Below are 18,561 nucleotides of genomic sequence, written 5' to 3'. Positions count from 1 at the left end.
TTGGAAGACCAAGTATTTTGCCAAGGCGTATCCACGATAAGACTTGTATGGGTGCAGTTTGACGGAATAACCGTCACAAGACCTAAGCAAAATTACACAAGTATCTTAGCTGATTGGCTGCTCAGATTTGTTCTTTTTTTTAGAAAGCTGGCTAAAATTCTTCAGGGAGAAAACCTTTGATTTAAAATAAAAAATGACAAAGTTTATGGAAGTATTTTTCAGGATTTTACTGCAAACCAATGGGTTTGGTCACAAAAAAATATGATACATATAGCCATGTTAATTATATTACATTACAATGATGGTATACATTACAAGTAAGTCTGTAAGTTTAAATATACATCTAGAGTTACAACTGAATGTACAGATCTTTTTTACAATATACAATAAGGAATGAAAAAACCCCAAACCCAAAACCATAAATAATGCCCATTTTACAGATGACATCTTTTAAACTAAATAAAGAAAAAAAAAAGAAAAAAAAAAAGAAACCAACAGCTTTGACTGACTGCAGCTGGGGCATTTTGGTCCATAAAAACCCTTTCTAAAAATAGAAATCTTTTTTCATAGCAGCAATGCTTTCTTCAAGCATTTGGATACAAGTAATTGTGAGCCCATTTCAATAATTTTAGTTGACTGTATAGATTTACAAAAGAAATTTCAAAATTACACTTAATTTATCTTCCAAATATGGAAGAAACAAACAATGCCCCACATTGTGGTATCCTGCAAGTGTCACATTGATGCTTTAAACTAAGTCCATCTGTAGTACGCAGACCACACGCATACCATTTGTTCACATAGTAAACCCACATAAATGAACTGAGAAACACACTCTGCAACAGGGAAAGCTTTGGAGCTCACAAGATCTCATCAGAAAAAGGCACATTTCATAAAATCCTTATCACGTTCAGATAGATCTTCAGGCAAGGCTTTTCGGAGCACAATTTCAAAACATCTTGTTCTTACGCCTACGATCTGCCATAGCAGTCTACAGCAGCAGTCACTTTTGTTTTTCTTTCTCAAGGAGACAGCACCACTTTGGGGGAAGAACGAATGGAAATGAAAAGCCTGTAAAGCTCATTTAGAGAGTGATGTGCTCATCAAAAAAGCTTCCAGCAAACAGTGTAGTTGAAATTAAGGCTGCAAAGCTGCCATGGTGGAAATGTGCAAATTCTCTTTCAAGATGACTGGTCAACTGGCAGTTCCACCAGAAGGCCAAACAAACAAAAAACCCCACAGTTATTATTATTAAAAAAGAAAGAAAGGAAAATGTTCACAAGAAAGAGTCCATGGGTGGGGCATATGAGAAGCCCAAAAAAGCCTCAGCAGCTTCTTTGACACTGGCAGTGATGAGGATGCTGTCCGGGGACTGGCCAATGGAGTTGGGGACTGGCTCATCTGTAAACTCCGGATCGAAGTGTCGCAGGTCACTGGGCCCACTCTGTGGAAAGGGCAGAAAAGGAGAGACACAATGTTTAGACCCAAATGTTTTGTGAGTGCACAGTTCAATTCAAACTGGGGAGAAGCACCCTTGTGTGGAGACTCACAGTGCTATCACCTCGGGCCCACTGTTTAACAGCCTTTGCCAGTTTTAGTTTGATCTTTTTTTTGTATCCTACTGCATATTGTCTCACTAAAACCAAGATGATTCAATTTAATACACTACCCTCCAACTAAGTTCATGCAACAAAAGCCAACGCAAACACACCACTCTGCCATGCAGCAGTTTCGCAGGGGAGGACTTTGATCTCTGGGCAAGTGAATAAATTTAGTAAAATGCTCAGCAACCAGATCCCTTTCTTTAGATGTTAGTATCTGAAAAGCCAAATGTAACTCTGCCCTTGGGAAGCTACTTGCTCTCTACACCTTACCTTCCCCTTTGGTAAAACGGGGATGCTGGGGATTATTTCAAAATAGCCATGCAAATGAAGCATTTGTGAGAGGCCAAAAAAACCAGCTAAATTTAGATTGTCCATCAGCAAAAGGTCAGCTACTGCTTATTTTTAACCTTGCCTGGACAGCCACAGGGGAAGGAAAAGCTGTGTTCCCCAAACACAGCCGTCTGGCCAGTTCCTCCAGCTCCCGGGCACCCCACAAAGACAAGGGGGAAAAGACACTCTCCATACATTCTATAATTAGAAGGGATACGTACCACATTTGGGTTAAAAGGGGGTGTAATCTTCTTATTAATGAGATCATCCCAGTTAATTGGGGAGAAGAAGATGTGATTCTTAATCTCCATCTGTTACAGAGAGAAAAATAGATTAATTCAGACCCAAGCTAATGTAAGCAGTATGGCCTAGTCATCCTTCTGTGCTGCCTACAGGCAACGGACGGTTTGCACTTACAAAGTCCTCCTTGGCGCCAAGCCTTTTTGTCCTATCCTTCTGCAAGAGGCCTTCCAGGAGATGTCTAGCTGAGTTGGTAATATTTGGCTTCAGCTGCAAGGGTTTGTTCAAGATGTTGTCGTACATTTCTGCTGTGTTCCTGCTGTAGAAGGGTGGCTGTGGAAACGGCGAAGGAGAGACCCAAGTTAATGAGGCTGACAGGCAGGCATGGTGTTTCTTGCAGGGAAAAGGCGAGTAAGCTAGTTTGATCTGCCACGAAGGATTCGTTGCTTACCAGGCCATACAGCATCTCATACAGGACTGCTCCAAGGCACCACCAGTCCACAGTCCGGTCATAGGGCTGCTTATGAAGAACTTCAGGAGCAAGATACTGTGTAAGAGAAGGAAAGAGAGCCGTGTTAGCCAAAGGGATCTTTATCATTAGGAAAGCCTCCCCATTCTTGAATGAAAGCAGCTTACTGAATCCCAGCAATACCTAAGCTACTAGAAAGCTGCCAGCTCTTTGTAAACAGGGAGACGGCTCGAGAGCTGTTCTCTCCTGCTCAACAAGCTTTACATGTCCTACACGTCCTCAACCGGCAGCCTGATATTGCAAGACCCGTAATCCCCCCTGCTTGTCTAACCCGCCGTAAATATACACGAGAGATGTCAGGTTTTGCTGACGAGGACAGCACTTGCTGTCGCTTTGCAAGTGGTGGGCTGGGGGCTGGCCATACCTCCGGTGTGCCGCAGAAGGTGGAGGTCGTGCCATTGTGCTCTATGTTTTCTTTGCAGAGTCCAAAGTCAGTCAAGACAATGTGCCCCTGCGAATCGAGCAGGATATTCTCCGGCTTCAAGTCACTGTAGGAAGAGATGAAAGAAGACAAGCGTTTGTTAGGGAAGCTACGGTGAGAATATTTAAGGTGTAATTGTTTACAGACTTCACTAAGTCACGAAAAATAATTAAAAGCAATTCTGAGCTCATATTGAGATCAACTTTTCAATGCTTATTCAACAAAGCATGTGGTTTTAGTCCAACAACCTGAACAAGGCTGCTTACCGATAAACAATGTTCAGGGAGTGCAGGTAGCCCAGTGCACTGGCAATTTCAGCAGCGTAAAATCGGGCTCTCGGCTCCAGGAAGCAACGCTCCCTCTGGAGATGGTAGAACAACTACAGGAGACAGAGAGAACAAAGTTGTGTAAACGGCGCCAAAGCCCGTTAACAATGCACTTAATTAGACTCAACATATATAGCGAGGCAGAACAATAGCAGGAAATGGCCTAACGATCCTTTGGTAGTTCAAAACTTGGCAGGCTGGAAACATTCAGTCTAGTAACTTTTCCCCCGTGACTTTTCCCCTTGCAACTCTTTCTTTTAGAACGAAGGGTGAAAAACCCTACCCTACCACTGTGCGCATGATAGGAAATACTATTTCATTTTCTTACTGCTTACCTCTCCACCATTGATGTAGTCTAGGACAAAATACAATTTGTCTGCAGTTTGGAAGGAGAAGTGAAGCCCAACCAGGAAGGGGTGTTTCACATTTTTCAGCAGGACATTGCGCTCTGACATAATGTGCTTCTCCTGAAAACATGAAACATTAATGTTTAGTACACTCGCTTAGTAATAGCAGTAAAAATATATTTGATGGACATCGCAATGGCATCATAAAGAAGCAGCTTACCTCCTTCTTCTTCAGGATTGCTTTTTTCTGCAGGACTTTAACAGCATAGAACTGCTCTTCTGCCTTATGCCGTGCAAGGAGAACCTGAAAGAGGATAAAATCCCAGAACTGAGCAATAGTGAAATACAGAACAACCGGTAAACACAGCTGGAAACAAGCCTTTACATTAACTGCTGAGCACTGCTACATCCCTCTGGTTCAATGTGCAAGCCCTTTGCTGAAAATGCCCAACGCTATTACCACTCTGGCAGATAAATCGAGCCCAAAGTTTTTACGTCTAGTTCCCTTCCCTTCCAAAAGCGAAGTAGATATCCTTCCCAGCGCCACTGCCTCCTCACTCCCTTGCTCTCTTACGACTCTTTCACATGCAGCACCCTGCTCCCTCTCCCTGCAGCTGCACAGGAACCCAGGCACTGGGCAGCCGGGCATGCTCAGGTCTGGTTTAAACGACCACCATTTACCAAAGCCAGTACAAACCCAACCCTCAGGCATTACATACAAGAGCTGAAGAGTAAATAAATTACAGCAAAAAGAAGATAGATTTACCTTCCCAAAACTGCCTTTTCCAATCACTTTTAAGAAATGAAAGTCTGATGGTTTGGCATGTGGGTTGGACGATGGACCAAGATTGATCTGCTGTGAAGGACTGGGCTAGAAAAATAGACAGAAACCACATTTATTAGAACAGCTCGGTAGCGAGAGTCTCAACAATGTCTCTTCTTTATAAATGAAGTGACCTTGAAAGTGAAGATTAGCACTCTTCTTATCACTAAAAACTTAATCTTGACCTCTGCCAAGTATCTTAAACTATTAGGTACTGCCTAAGAACAGTATAACAGCCATAGTTTACTTAAAAGTTCTTGTTGAGGTCTTACCTATGTTCCATAATTAAGTAACAGCTAATAAAGCTTATTTTTAAAATTTTTTCTCCCTGTCAGGAAAAAGTTTCAGTCTAACTTGATTACTCTTTTCCCCAGTTACATCAGTGTGCTATGAGCTGAACTAAACTAACACTCATGATGCTAATTTTGCTACACTTCCATTACTGGCCGATTTGATGTTCTAAAAATACTTCACTGAGTAAAACCAACTTACCGGAGGAGAAGGATTAGCATTCATAAGTTCAGGCTCTTGAGGCTGGGAGATTTTCAAGATAGACTGAACTTCAGGGCTGCAAGGATAAGAGGATGCATGATTAGAAGAGTTACCAGAAGCATCAGGCAGATCTTTCCGCCAGAGGGCATGCATGTATCGTGAAAGATGAGTTTTGGTTTGGGCTATTACAGAAGGCAACTGAAACAATCTATTCGACTTAAGGAGTAAAATTAACCTACAGAAAGTAAATTCCGTCATACAAAGAAATGTATTTATACTGTAAGTACAGCTCAAAATAGGGATGGGACTCTAGAAATCCCATCCAACTGATTTCTCCCAAACCCAGCTCACAAAGATTTGTTGCCAAGTGAGTAATACCTCAAGAAGATCAATTAACTCTTCTGTAACAGTCATGCCAGAGGCATTACAGTAAACAACCATTTTTTGAACTAGATCTCGCAATACATAGTGATATTCGTGACTGAAATCCGGCCAAAATTTCTGATACTTACTGCTTGCATGCATAGGAGTTGGTGGCTATCTTCTGAATGAAGTCGTTTAGCCCCATTCTTCTTTGCTTCATGAAAGCTATAAAGGACAGGGAAAGGAGACATAAAATCGTTAAACCGTCCTGCGAGAAAAATCACAGCCCCCCGAGCATCTTCGGAGAAGCCCCCCGCCGCTCACCGATGAGGATGGCCACCATGCCCCTCATCTTCGAGTAGGTCAAGGTAGGACCAGATGCCTCAGCTGCTTTCACGGTCATTTTGGAGCCAGGTAGGGGGGGATAAATAACGAGCGTACAATAGCACCAGCTCCCAGCACCGCACTGCCTCGGTGAAGCACCCGACAGCGCTTAAGTGGCGGCGGTGATGGGCGGGACAGGGGCGGGGCGGCGACGCTCGTCGTCCCCCCCGCCCCTCCCAAGACGTCCTCGGAGGCGGCCACTGGCCGCCTCCGAGGACGTCTTGGGGGGGGGGGGGGGCGCGAGGAGCGTTGCCGCCTTTGCCACCACCCCACCTTGGGTGCACGCCCCGGGGGAGCCCCCCCTGCCCCAAGCATCCCCACCGTGCAGAGCAACCACGAGCAAACGCATCAAATCCCTTTGGTTTTTCAGAGCAAACCCCCTCAGCCCCGTCCCTTTCGCCGGCCTTTCTTTATTTTTTGCGGTTATATAAAGTTGAAATCCGGCTCTGTCCTGGACAAGCCTAAGTGTCCTGAAGTGTCGTGTCCCCCCCGCTCCCCGCAGCCCGCGTCCGCTCCCGGCCCGCCGCCGGCCCGCCGCCCCGGGTGAGCGGCGATAAGGGACGCTGACGTTTCCTTGAAGGAGCCGCAATGACTCAGGAGAACAAGATTTCCTGCCCGGTTTTCAATAAAACAAACAAACGTCCCTTCTGTGCACTGCCCTCATCCCGGCTGGGACATTACTGAAAGGGAAAAAAACCCGCAACCTCTTTTTTTAATGCCAAAAAGGGGGGGGGGGGGGAATCCCAGTCCCCTGAACTTGGAGGAGAGTGCAGAGATCTGCGTCTAGAGAAGATGGAGATGATCAAGGACTGGGGGGGGCTAGAAAACGGCCCCGCTCCGCAGTTTTTGTTTCCACTGTACACGGTCATTTGGGAACACCGTGTACCCGCGACTTAATTGCTCAGTCGCTTCCTTGCGGGCGCACCGGGGGCACGGCAGGAGCGCTGGTGCATGCACAAAGCACAAGGCGAAACGCTGCTGCCGGGACCCCCCCCCCCCGGGGGGCGCAGGCAAGGTCAGCGAAGGGTATCACGGCCTCCGCCTAATCCTCCCCGCGGGGCGCATCCCCACTTGCAGCCCTGGCAGGGGGCAGGCGCGGCCGGGGGGTGCCGGGCTACAGGCGGGTGGAACTTTCCACCCGACGGGGCGTTATCCATGCGCGTATTTCGCCTTGCTGTCTGAGCGAAGGGCGCTGGGCTGCGGCCAGCGGCTCCAGCTGCAACGTGCCCCCGTCCTCCCCCCGCCCGGAACCGGGTTCCCCCCCCCCCCCCCTTTTTTTTCTGCGCACCCGCTGCTGCTGCCTCCCCCCGCAACCACAGCCGGCCGCTGGGCGGCATCCCTTGGCAGCTGTCCGCATCGTCTGCCTGGGGGGAGCGATGGCAAGCACCCCAGCACAGCAGCCGTCAAAGGCTGCCGCTCACCCTGAGCAGCAAGATGCATGACCTGGAGTAGAGAGAGAACCCCCCGCGAGGTGGGCACAGGTCTTAAACAGCGCTGCAAAGGCTTTACAGCGAGACAGCAAAGAGGGATGCTTGCCGGCTCCGCTGGTCTCTGCACCGAGCCGCCGGTGTCCTTCCCGGCGCGGAGGGCGGCCCTGCCAGCCCCGCCGCCACGGTGCGGGGGAGTGCAGGGAGCCGGCGCCAGGGAAGGAAGGGGCGACGGGAGAAGCAAAGAAAAGCTGGCTGCGGCTGCCGCGGCTCTAGCTTCTCCCACTTGTTGCTTTCCTCACTCTGTTGCAAAAACTGCCGCTCTCATGAATGGAAGCGGAGACAAAAAAAAAAAAAACCAAATTAAAAAAACCCAAAACACAAAACCCTAAACAACCTAAAAACCAGAACACTTGATAGTTTGGAATAAGAGCAGCCCGTTTCCTCCGCCCCTTCTGGACTGCTTTCAGACTGCTGCTGCTGAAAACTACTCAAGCCCCGCAGTTTTGAGGGCAACCGGAGTTCCCGTCCCCCGCTCGCTGCTCCCTTGGCATCTCCCTCCGGGCTCAACGACGTGGCGCCCAGCAGCCGGGCCGACGGCGCGGCCTGCCCGGCACACTCGTGCCAGGCAAGCGTCCCCCAGCCCCGGGAAGGCTCCGGCACAGCCTCCCCGGCTCTTCTGCACAACCTGCCGCGGGCTGCAACCCACCTCCCTCCCCCCGCTCCGCCGCGGCCCCCCACGCTGCCCGCAAATGCCCACGGTACAGCCCGACCGCGGCCCCACCGCTGCCCTCGCTCTGGCCGGGCACACCACCGCCCTCACCCCCGCTTTGCACCCGTCTTTTCGCAAGGGCTCCGCGGCTCTCGCCAAGTCACCTGGCCCCTTTCCGTGCCAAGCGCTGCCCCGGCTGTACCCCGCACGCACCCCCCTGTATCCTCCGGTGCCCCGCTCCGCGGTGGCCCCGCTGCTGGAGTGGTTATTGCCCCCGTGGGGAGCAGTTTCCCTGCCAGGGCAGGGCGAACCCACCTTTCAGCGACGACTTCTCCTCTTTGCCCCTCATCTCGCTCCCTGCCGAGACCCCGGGCGCGGCGCGGCAGCGTTGAGGCTGTGACTGGGCTCCCGGCCGCCGCTGTAATCCCAAATAACTCCCCTTCCTGGCCGGGCGGCCCGGAGGCAGGAGGGAGGCGGCGAGGGCGGCGAGGCCGGCCGCCGCTCCCGCTGACCCGTTTATGGACGCAATATCGAGGGCGGCGGACATGCGGGAGCGTTATAAAGTTCAGCACGGGCCGCCCCGCACACTCTGCCCCGTTGCAACATCGCCCTCAAAATTACTGTAATCAGCGCGCACACGCGCGCGCACTCACACACACGCACGGGCCACGGCGGGGGAGGGGAGGGGAGGGGAGGGGAGGGGAGGGGGGGCCACTCCGGCCCTAATTGACCTGCCGGAGCAGCTAACCCTGCCCCACGGAGGGAGGCGCTGCCCGCGCTCCCCCCCGCCACGGCGCAGTGCGAGCGGCCGCGCACCCACGGCGCGGGTCCTGCGCCCCCATCCCCCCCCTCGCCCCGCAACGAGGCTCCGCGCCAGGACGGACAGCGGCGGGGCGAGGGGCTGCCGCTGCCCGCGGGGGGCGGAGGGCTGCCGCTGCCGGCCGGGCTTCCCCGCCGGCCGGATAGCGCCGGGGCGTGACCGGCGCCCCGCTCCGACCTGGCACCCAGCGCCTTCCGCCGGCAGCGCCCCGGCGGCGCCCCCCGCCCGCGCGGCTCCGCTCCCCCGCCGCCCGCCACGGCCCGGCCCTCCCCGGCCCGGCGCCGCGCACCCCCGGCCGCGCCCCGCCGCGGGAAGCCGCTGCCCCTCCATCCGTCCCTCCCTCCGGCACCCACCTGCCGGCTCCGGCAGCCGGCAGGGCCCTCGCCCCCTCCCCGTGCTGGAGGTGCTGCTCCACCTCCGGCCCGTCGGCGGGCGCTTCCCAGCACGGGCGTTTTTAATGTGGAAGGGAGGAATTCCTCCCAAGGCATGAATTATTGTTATTTGTAATTCACGCGGCGCTTTAAAGTCGTGGCTGGGTTCTCAGAAGCCCGGGGTTTGGCTTAAGAGCCTGAGTGTCCTAGGCTGTGTTTTAAAACTTTTCTCTACAACGATTGCAGCAAACACCTTAACAGCTGAAACGGGCGAGAGAACACAAGCAAGGAAAAGGTACCCAAAGATCCCCTTATTCGAAAGCCAAGTCTTGCAGAAAAGCATCCGACATTGTGAAAATCTCAATAAATTGCAAGGCTTTGCATCAAGAATTTGTAAAGTCAGTGGGTTAGGAGCGCACAGCTGAAAAGTAAATATAAGAGAAAAATCAATTCCTGTGGTGTTTCACACTCGTGTTACTTTTCTCCCTCAGGCTAAAATTTTGACAAATTGTCCTGAACTTCTAAATAATTTTTCCACAGTAAAATGAGTAAAGTAGAAGGTGGACATTCAAAATAGAAAGGAAAGGGAGACTCCACACAAATATTAAAAGTTACAGAACTCTTTGCCCCAGGATCTGTGCACACCAAAAGTGTGGATGGGTTCAAGAATGGCTGGACAAAACAATAGAAAAAAAAGATTTGACTACAAAGGTGGCGCATCTGACCTGGAATGTTCCTGGACCATGAATTCCTGGGAGCCAGGGCTGTTTTAGAGGCAAATCACTTAAGAGTTGCCTGTTCTTGCCCTCTCCCTTAGCAGTGCACTGCTAGCTGGTGCTGGTAACCCAGACTGACCTACATGGACCTTGGGCCCATACCTTCATTCTGATAGTCTTCTATTGCACTTCTGAGTGACATGATACTGTTTTTATAGTCACAGAGTTTAACCAACTCACAAAACCCCAGGAACTGCTGCTTACTGGCAAGAAGAAAGAGAACTGATTTGATTTGTAACCTAATGTAAAGCATCTGACTCTGCCAAATAACTGTATTCTATGTAAAAGTAGCACTAGGTAAGCAGATGCTCATCAAGCTCTTCACCATGCCATCATCCAGACCAGGGCCCCGCTGCTGGGCTGTGAGAGATGCAGAAACACACAGACTTTGCTGGAGCTGTGGGCGACAAAGGCGTAAGGGCAGAACAGGCACGACATGCTGGCTTACCAGTATGGGTAATCCCAGGGTCCTGCTGACCCAGAGTTAGGGACATGCCCAATGTAAAGCCAGGAGGGATGTGATTCAATTTATCTTAAAGAATGAAGACACACACATTACTAGTGTGGGCCTGTGCTGGCTAATGCAGTTCAAAGCACCTTCAGCAGTAGCTGGACTGTGGAAATGAGTCTCCCTAGAGAACTCTCGCTGTTTGGAGGGTTTCCTCATCTGCAGCGGACAGACAGATGTTAGTCTTGCCTGACAGTGTTTGTGAGGCACACAGAAACTTTTCCCTCTTGCCCTGCAGGAAGGTCAGAGGCTTCAGCAGCCCACATGGTAGCTGGAATTTGTGAGCTCTCTTCCTCCGATTCTGTCCTGGTCCTCACTGTCCGCTGCAGAGGAAGATTTATGAATGTAATTCAGTGCCTCCATCCTTCAGGAATTAGATTCTCAGATAGCTTCTGAACTTCAGTTTGGCAATGAATTCAATGCTGAATGAATGAATTCCTGCTTACTTATCTGGCTGAATCAAGACTTTAGGATGTAGAAGGTTGAACTGTTCCTAGAATTACTTGGCTGACTCTGGAAGGAAGCTTCCCAAAATTGTGCAAATATTTTCAGCAGTATTTGGCTTTGGGTTCATTAAACAAAGATGGAATTAAAGCCTTGGACTGCAGGAACGACATAGCCCCCAAATACAAAAGGAGATTGCACTCCTAACAGCATCTGTCTTCTGAAACACAATCTCAAAAGCTTTTCTTTTCCTCCTGTAAATCCCCAACAAACAAGTTCTTGTCTCTGACCTTGTAATTAAGTTTCATGTGCAACAGCCAAAACTTTGTCAAGACCTTCAGCCTGCCCCCACAAATGATGTCTACAAGTAGCAGCAAATAGATAAGGAACTGAATAACAGCTTTAATAACAACCTCAAGAGAGATTTTAAATCAGGAGCTTTCAAATGCTGTCAACAGGTCTGCTAGACATTGTTCTGACAGGAGGTTTATTGACGGAAGCCCCTATTGATCTGGAAACATCTAATTGATTTCAGTGTCATATTTTGCCAACACAAATTTGGAACAGCTTTTATTTCCTTTTTCTGATGCTTATGGAGCAGGTTTACTGCATTGTCAATAAGAGGCTTTAGTGCCAAGGGATTACATTCACAGGATCACAGAGTGATGCAGGGCTGTACTGAGAAAAAAGTAATTCCCGTCCTTGTAGAAAGCAGTGGAAAATTACAGCATCCTTTAGATGCACTGACCTCTAGTTAAAACAGCTGATAAACGATGGCCCTAACTTCCATCTTAATTCCAGCACATTGATTTGAGTCTAACAGAGTTGTTGCCACTGCGACCTTATGAGGAAATGTTGCAGGTATTTCAACCTGAAGCAGTCAGAGGCGGGTGACTGCAGAAGCAGCACATTTGTGTGCCTTCCTCTGAGTCTACCACCCCTGCCACCCGCCGCCCCCAGATTAGTATAAATCCTGGCAATGTTGTGTAGCCTCTCTAGCTTAGAGTCCTCATAAAACCAGGTTGGATGACAGGTACTTGAATTTGTTATTGTTGTTATGAACTTAAAATAATGTGCTGTGACTGCACAGAGTTTGGTCTTATCAGAACTGAATAATGCTAGTTTGGTAAGGGAGGTGAGAACATAAGATTGAAAAGTGATAAAAAAAGGCTCGTAAGAAAAATGAAGATTCTTAGTGATGCTATGAATTCACTCTGCTGGTCTCCTTTGGTCACAAGGCAGCCTAATGTGAGGAGCTTGTACGTGCTCCAGAATGAACAGTGTAAGCATTCACTGTGCTGACTCTGGCACTCAGATTTTCCTTCCAAAACTTTACCTTTTGAAGGATAATAGCAGAGATAGATTTAGGCATTTTCTATCAAGGATACAATCTGAACAAGTTTCCCTGTACCTCACGCTTGAACGTATGTGCTAAAATACAAATGATAGCTAATCCAACCTGGCTATCAGGTCATCTGTCTTTCCCTTATCTCTTCATCTAGTGTTCCACAAGGTGTTTGCTGCCACGGGATCTCACTGCCTTTTATGTGTATACGGAAACCCCCATCATCACCATTGTAGTTCATTATCTTGAAAGAAAGATCCCTTTAAGCCTATGAGCCCTCCAGAAGCCTTGGAGTTAAGGCACCAAATGCTGTAAATAGTGAGCAAATTAGTCAAAGAGAGGAATTTTTGCTAGAGAGGGGTTCAGCTGGCTGCTAACTGAAAACAGCAACTTGGATTCTCGGAGATGAATTGGATATGAAAACAGAGGCCTGCTAAAAGGAGGCTCACACTGTCAGGTCTTAATGCTTTTCCTTTTGGTGATACCACCATGTCTCTTGCCATTATGTCAGCTGCTTTAATACTCATTATTTCTAGGAGATTTTCTTTCAGAAAGTGTAAGAGGCTTCCTGGGCAGAAGGGTGCACAGCATACATGCTAAACAGGGCTTTGTCTATAGGGATTTCTCTCTAGTAATCTGTTACTTTAGGACATATTTGCTACTTAGTTATCTGGGTCCATTGCTTTCAATGGGGTTATTACAGTATTTCTGAAAGTAGACTAATTAGTCTAAGCTAGAGGGTGAGGGAAGAAGTGTTGATTTTGCCCTAGGCAACTGGTCCAAAATGGAGTCAAAATATGTATTTATATATTCATAATATATTTACCCTTAAGTTTTGGCATTTGAGGTAGGCATATATTCACCAAAGGTACCCTCCTTGCTCAGAAGAGACAAATAAGCACCCTGAAGGCAGCTCAGCGCATCTGTGGCCTGAATCAGGCAGTGTCTAATGTTGACTTGAAGGAATTTGGGACTGAAACCCACAGGTAGGTAGAGGTGTTTTTGAATCAGAGGTGATTTTTTTTTTGTTGTTATTTCTGAAGCTTCACATGTGTAAGATGTGGAATTATTTTAAAGGACCATATTTTCAGCATACTCTGAGAGAGCTGGTATTTTTTTTCCTTCTTTATATATATTTATATAAAAAGATAAAATCTTCGGGCAAGTTTAAATTAAAATTAAATTAAATGATAGGCAGAGATTCCTGACCTGGCTCAGTCCAGTGTAGCTATGGACCTGGGAGAAGACTTGTAACACTGGTATAATGCTCCATAGTGCTCCTCAAGGATGCGTTATATAGCCTGGCTTCAAGCTAGTAGCCCTGCACGGTTCTGTATTGTGCTGGATAGACAAGACATACCAGCTTTCTTGAAATTAGTTGACGTCATGTTGCCTTGCACTGTGCCTGATATAATCTCAGAGAGATATGGAAGTATTAGTTCTATTTTATAAAAGTGGGAATTAAACCACAGGGTAGACAATGTGTCTCATCCAAGGGAAGCCTGTGGCAGAACCAAAAATTAAATGCAAAGTTAACTTTCTCCCACTCTAAGAACTGGATTAAGATTACTGTACAGCAATATATATTCCATATCTGCCAACCTCATTCATGTAATTACATGCATTGTAAACAGACAACTTAGGATGGCAAGAGCCAGAGCAGGCACTGCAGGCATCTGCTGTACCTTGGTGGAATCCTACCTAGATATCTGATACTATTATAGCCCTGGTTCCCTTCCCAGCAGGAGCTACCAATCAGAGTGAAAAATGTGGGACTTGGAAACACTGACACCTAAAAGGTTTTCTTGTAGTCGAGAAAGGACCTGAATCCAGATTTGTGGGGAAGGGAAATAAGTATAAGTGTATCCACATTGAACTGGCAACTGGTAGTGTCACCTGCCACCGTCCAACATGTCAGAAATGCCAGGAAAGTGCTTTTCCGACAGCACACGATCACCACAAAGAATATTACTGTAAGGCAAAAAAGTCCCACAGCTGTTTCATAGGCAGACACAGAAAGAAAAAGCCACAAACATCTGCAGCATGAATTTCTTTTTTTCACTTCCAGATGCTATTTTCAAACCTGTTCAGTCATTCACTGCACTGTGAATCTCTTTGTAGTATTCCAGTTAGTCCAAATTTTTTTAACACCTTAAGCCCTAAAGTGAATTGGCAACCTTTGATATGGGTTTCATTTACTTTGTTAGAAGCTGCTTTTATTTCTCTGTAAGTGCTTTACGTGATTCCAAAAAGAAGAGCTTAACTTCAGGCAGCCAAGCTCAAATGTTTTGGCCATCGGTTTACTAGACTTCAGGACCAAAAGTTGCTGCTAGAACATCTAGCCTGGTTGTCAACACAGACTTCCATTTGCTGCTACATATATCAGGTCCAACAACTTTACCCCTGAGGATTCTTGTCTCCTCCTCCTAACTCAAGCTTGACTATCTCAAAATTCTCATCCAATTCAAGGATAAAAATCAGGAGGTTTTGACAAGCACAGACACCCACCCATGCATAATCATGCAGTAGACCACAGGCTGTGAGTGTATGACCTTTCCAGCCTTCAGCAAGGGCTTCCTCACCCAGTGCATCTGCAGCTGCTCATCAGCACCCACATGGTGGGTGTTACCAACCCTTGGATCAGCTGGCAGATCTCCATGTGGGAGCTCCCACTAACTTGCATTAGTCAGCCAAGCGATGAGCACCTGGGCACAGCCTCTTCAGCTGGCACAGCTGAAGCTGGAGACAGATGTGCATCCCAGCCTGCTTAGTCAGTGTGCAAGGCAAACAGTAAGCGTAGTACCCCTGATCTTACACACATTGACTGCATTGCCATTTTAACCTTGTAAAAAAAGGATACAGATTTGGAAGTGTGCCACGCTCCAAATAGTTGCTGATACTTCTGTACCGCTTCTCATCACAACCTTGTAACACTGCTTTTTTCAGAAAATATTTGTATACAGGAGTGGGGAAGAGCAGGTCTAGCATATTGGATTACTGGTGAATGCAGTGTGAATGGTGCCTAATTTTCAGAGTGACACTAGTCTCTATACCTGCAGTGAGATGAACACAACAACTCTCCGCTCTGCCTAGCTGAATATCATGCATTGACCTTTCATACAAGACAGGTTTAATAATGCTGTAGAATATTGTCTTCAGGGAAAAAGAAAAAAAAGACCAGGAGAAAGAAAATCAACTTTCTCCATGTATTTTTAGTAGGACTTTAGAAAAATTAACTCCTGGAATTCTGGCATGTTGCAAACTCGTCTCAGCCTGCTGCAATATAGGAAATATTACTAAGCAGTTCGTATTTTGCTGACAGTGGAATTCTTTAGAAATAGAGATAAAGTACCAGGTGAAGAAGTTGAAGCATAAAAAGGTTAAGCAAAGTACTGTCCAGTGAGATAAAGGATTGAGAATAAGACTTTTGGCCTTTGGTGTTGTACCACTTGTGTAGACAGATGAACCACTGAGGGCAAATATACAGTTTAAATACAGAAAGGGTATGAACAATGTAGCTGCCAATGGCAGCTTTAGTCACTTGCAAAGCATAGCACTGAGGACTTCTCTACAGTTATAGGGAATTGTGTTACTAGTGCTGTTATTCATGATTTTCACTTAGCAATGATTTTCACTTATGCATGTGTTTATCCAGAGCTCTTTAAGCCCTCACACAGGCAAATATTAAGTGACATTTTAAATAATGAAAAAATGGGGAAGTTGGATGACTTGGGTCATTGTCATATGATGAGCCTGAAATAGAATAAGCATTTTGCAGGGCTTGTGACTTCCAATCCCATGCTCAACTTGTTGGACATATAGTCCACCTCCTACAAGGCAAAATTTGACAACAGTTTTGCTCATTTAGTGACTGACCCAGACTGATGGACTCAAAACAGTGGTTGAAATCACAGTTATTGGACTCTGAATCAAAATCAAATGCTGTCTTCTCCCAGTTTCCATCAGGTTTGCAAATAGAGGTCTAATTTTGACATGTTCCGCAATTTTGAGATTCTTAGCACTTTTTACAGAAATGACGTATAGGCAGACAAGGAGCAGAGGAAGTCAGGGAATTTCTCAGAAAGGACGAAAACCTGTTTGTGCCAGTGTTTGACGTATGAAAGTATAAAATACAATGAGCTGAGTAGTAACTCTCTACATCTGCATAATGCTTTTTTGATTTCACTTTACCTGCTTCAAAATGGATAGTACATGGTAATAAAGTATGCTCAGCTTTGTCTGGAGATAGCACTCTGAAGTATTTTTTACAGACCATGTTTTTCTCATCTTCATTATTATGTATACATATATATTTATCGCTGTGATCATGTTTTTATTCTAATATGTATTTATTCTAGCTTGTTTAACTTTTCTAATTTGAACAGCGTGCACAGAACTTACAGCTCTTTCCTCTAGCCTCAGGTCCCACTGATGAAAGATCTGTAATCACTCAAGCCCCAGAGCATTCACTCTGCTTATTTCAAATGTATTTGTCTTTAGGTGCTGCAACCACAACTAGTAAACTTCCAAGTCACTTTGGCTGTGTGAACTGAGTCATAGAATAATATAAAAGGACTTCTATTTGTCCATTTGTGCTCACTGGAACATACTTATATGTACAGTAATGACTAATGAACTAGTGAACACATTTGTTAAAGACAGCTTAATAGGGAAATGTGATTTGTTCTTGAGGGGGAAGGCTGTTATGATGTTAGAAACTGTGAGAACCAACATTAATTCATTAATATAATGAGTGTGTTTTCTTTATACACATTTTTATTCTCAGATGTGGTCTTTTTAAATATTGAAGAATATTATGAGCCTGAGACATTAGGTCCCACTTTGTTGTATAAGCCTATTTGTGACTGCCAGGATAGGAAATAAACTTCTCTGAGCGTTTCTGAGTATCTTGTGCCTTCCCTTTTAACAGGGTCTCTCAAATCCTGTTAATTCAGGGATTGCTTAGGTTTTTGGAAAACTATCCATGGACCACCTTGTACAACATAGTTATAAGGTTTAAATTCACAAACAACTATAATGAAGCTAAGCTTTGAGTGTTCACTCACTTGCCTTTTTCAAGAATGTTTTGAGAATATTATTACTTTATATTTCTGTGTTTCCTTTGACTGATTACTTAGAAAAAAAAAGTGACCATTTTTTAGGTCACCATCTAATGTTTAATGACTACCAGTACTGCAGAGGCCACAAGCTGAGAAACACCTCTCAATGGTATCTAACACGGACCATTACTGGAGGTGTGGTCCTGGGCCAAGCGGACCTTTGCTTGGACTGAAGTGGCAATTCAAATGCTCTTAAAGCAATTTAAGAATGCTAAACTGATGAAAAACTATTTGATTAATATCTTACATCTATTGACTTGTAAAAGGTCCTCTTTCATCACTCACTATCATTTTCCTGGTAGATCTTTAAATAGATTTCGAAATCATATTTTACTTCAGATTGGCTCCACAGGAAGAAAAACAGGCTTCCAGGCTGTACGCCATCATTCACGAGCATGGCTCGGCATCCTGACACTTCTGCAGGGCCGGCTTACAAGAAATGTGGAACTGCTGAGATGCGGAGTTCTTTTCACAACACGGAATGTTTAGACTGCTAGGAAAGAAAAAAAAAGGGAACTGGTGTGGGAGTGCGTGGGGAACTCCATATAGAAAGAGGAAGTAGCGTGTGTGACTGATCAGGAAATGGGTACAAAGCATCTGTTTTGGTAGTATTTTCACTTGTTTTGGGGGCATTTCCATAGCGAACTGGAATCTGGCCCTGCGGGTAGGTATTACTTCACTCTGGAGCGAAAGGCAGGCACTAATTTGGAGCGAAACACAACAGCTGTCAGCATGAGCGCATAGCAACTCGGCACAACAGCTGAAGGCAGGTTGTGCACAACAGAACGTGCCTCTGAAACTGCAGTGTTGTAGAGACATTCTGGGCTGCAAGAATCACAAACAACCCTCTGACTTCTATAAAAAGAGAAAACTATTTTCAAGGCTGTCTTTTCTGACGGGAATCGGTTCTCTTTTGCCTCCAGAAACTCTGGGATACAGTCACATCTGCACTGCAAAAACTCCAGGGAAGTATTCGAGGCAGCAAGGTGCGAACATGATGAAAGCCCTTTCTGAACCTGCCTGGCCAGGCACTTCTCCACCATGCACAGATTTGACAGGAGAGGAAGTTTAGCTCTCATCTTGCCATAAACATTGTCTGGTCTGGAGTACACTGCCAACCCCCGTGATGTCAGGGCAGTTCGCTCCTTTGGTTTTGTCACATGATTTTTAATTTTTTTT

At 46.6% G+C, this 18,561-nt stretch overlaps 1 protein-coding gene across 4 annotated transcripts in view; it reads right to left on the bottom strand.

Annotated features, from left to right (window-relative positions):
• Window positions 1-212: 212 nt before the first annotated feature.
• Window positions 213-18,561, bottom strand: part of SGK1 (serum/glucocorticoid regulated kinase 1) — a 78,192-nt gene continuing 59,843 nt past the window's right edge. The window contains exons 1-12 of one of the 4 annotated variants that reach the window (XM_059835778.1): window positions 8,314-8,402; window positions 5,625-5,700; window positions 5,113-5,188; window positions 4,564-4,668; window positions 4,018-4,101; window positions 3,786-3,917; window positions 3,391-3,503; window positions 3,068-3,191; window positions 2,626-2,721; window positions 2,352-2,507; window positions 2,156-2,245; window positions 213-1,444 (exon numbers count right to left, since the gene is read on the bottom strand). In XM_059835778.1, coding sequence (XP_059691761.1) covers window positions 1,277-1,444; window positions 2,156-2,245; window positions 2,352-2,507; window positions 2,626-2,721; window positions 3,068-3,191; window positions 3,391-3,503; window positions 3,786-3,917; window positions 4,018-4,101; window positions 4,564-4,668; window positions 5,113-5,188; window positions 5,625-5,700; window positions 8,314-8,347 — 1,254 coding nt within the window. In that variant the 5' untranslated portion in view covers window positions 8,348-8,402 and the 3' untranslated portion in view covers window positions 213-1,276. Of the gene's footprint in view, window positions 1,445-2,155; window positions 2,246-2,351; window positions 2,508-2,625; window positions 2,722-3,067; window positions 3,192-3,390; window positions 3,504-3,785; window positions 3,918-4,017; window positions 4,102-4,563; window positions 4,669-5,112; window positions 5,189-5,624; window positions 5,701-5,799; window positions 5,918-8,313; window positions 8,403-18,561 lie in introns of those variants that run through there. The other 3 variants (XM_009820940.2, XM_059835776.1, XM_059835779.1) reach the window with 3 other exon arrangements.

The sequence above is a fragment of the Gavia stellata genome, chromosome 2 (assembly GCF_030936135.1).
Source record: "Gavia stellata isolate bGavSte3 chromosome 2, bGavSte3.hap2, whole genome shotgun sequence".
In the NCBI taxonomy this organism is placed as follows: Eukaryota; Metazoa; Chordata; class Aves; order Gaviiformes; family Gaviidae; genus Gavia; species Gavia stellata.
Note: the sequence above shows the minus strand (reverse complement) of the source record. Positions and strands in the feature narration are given on the sequence as shown.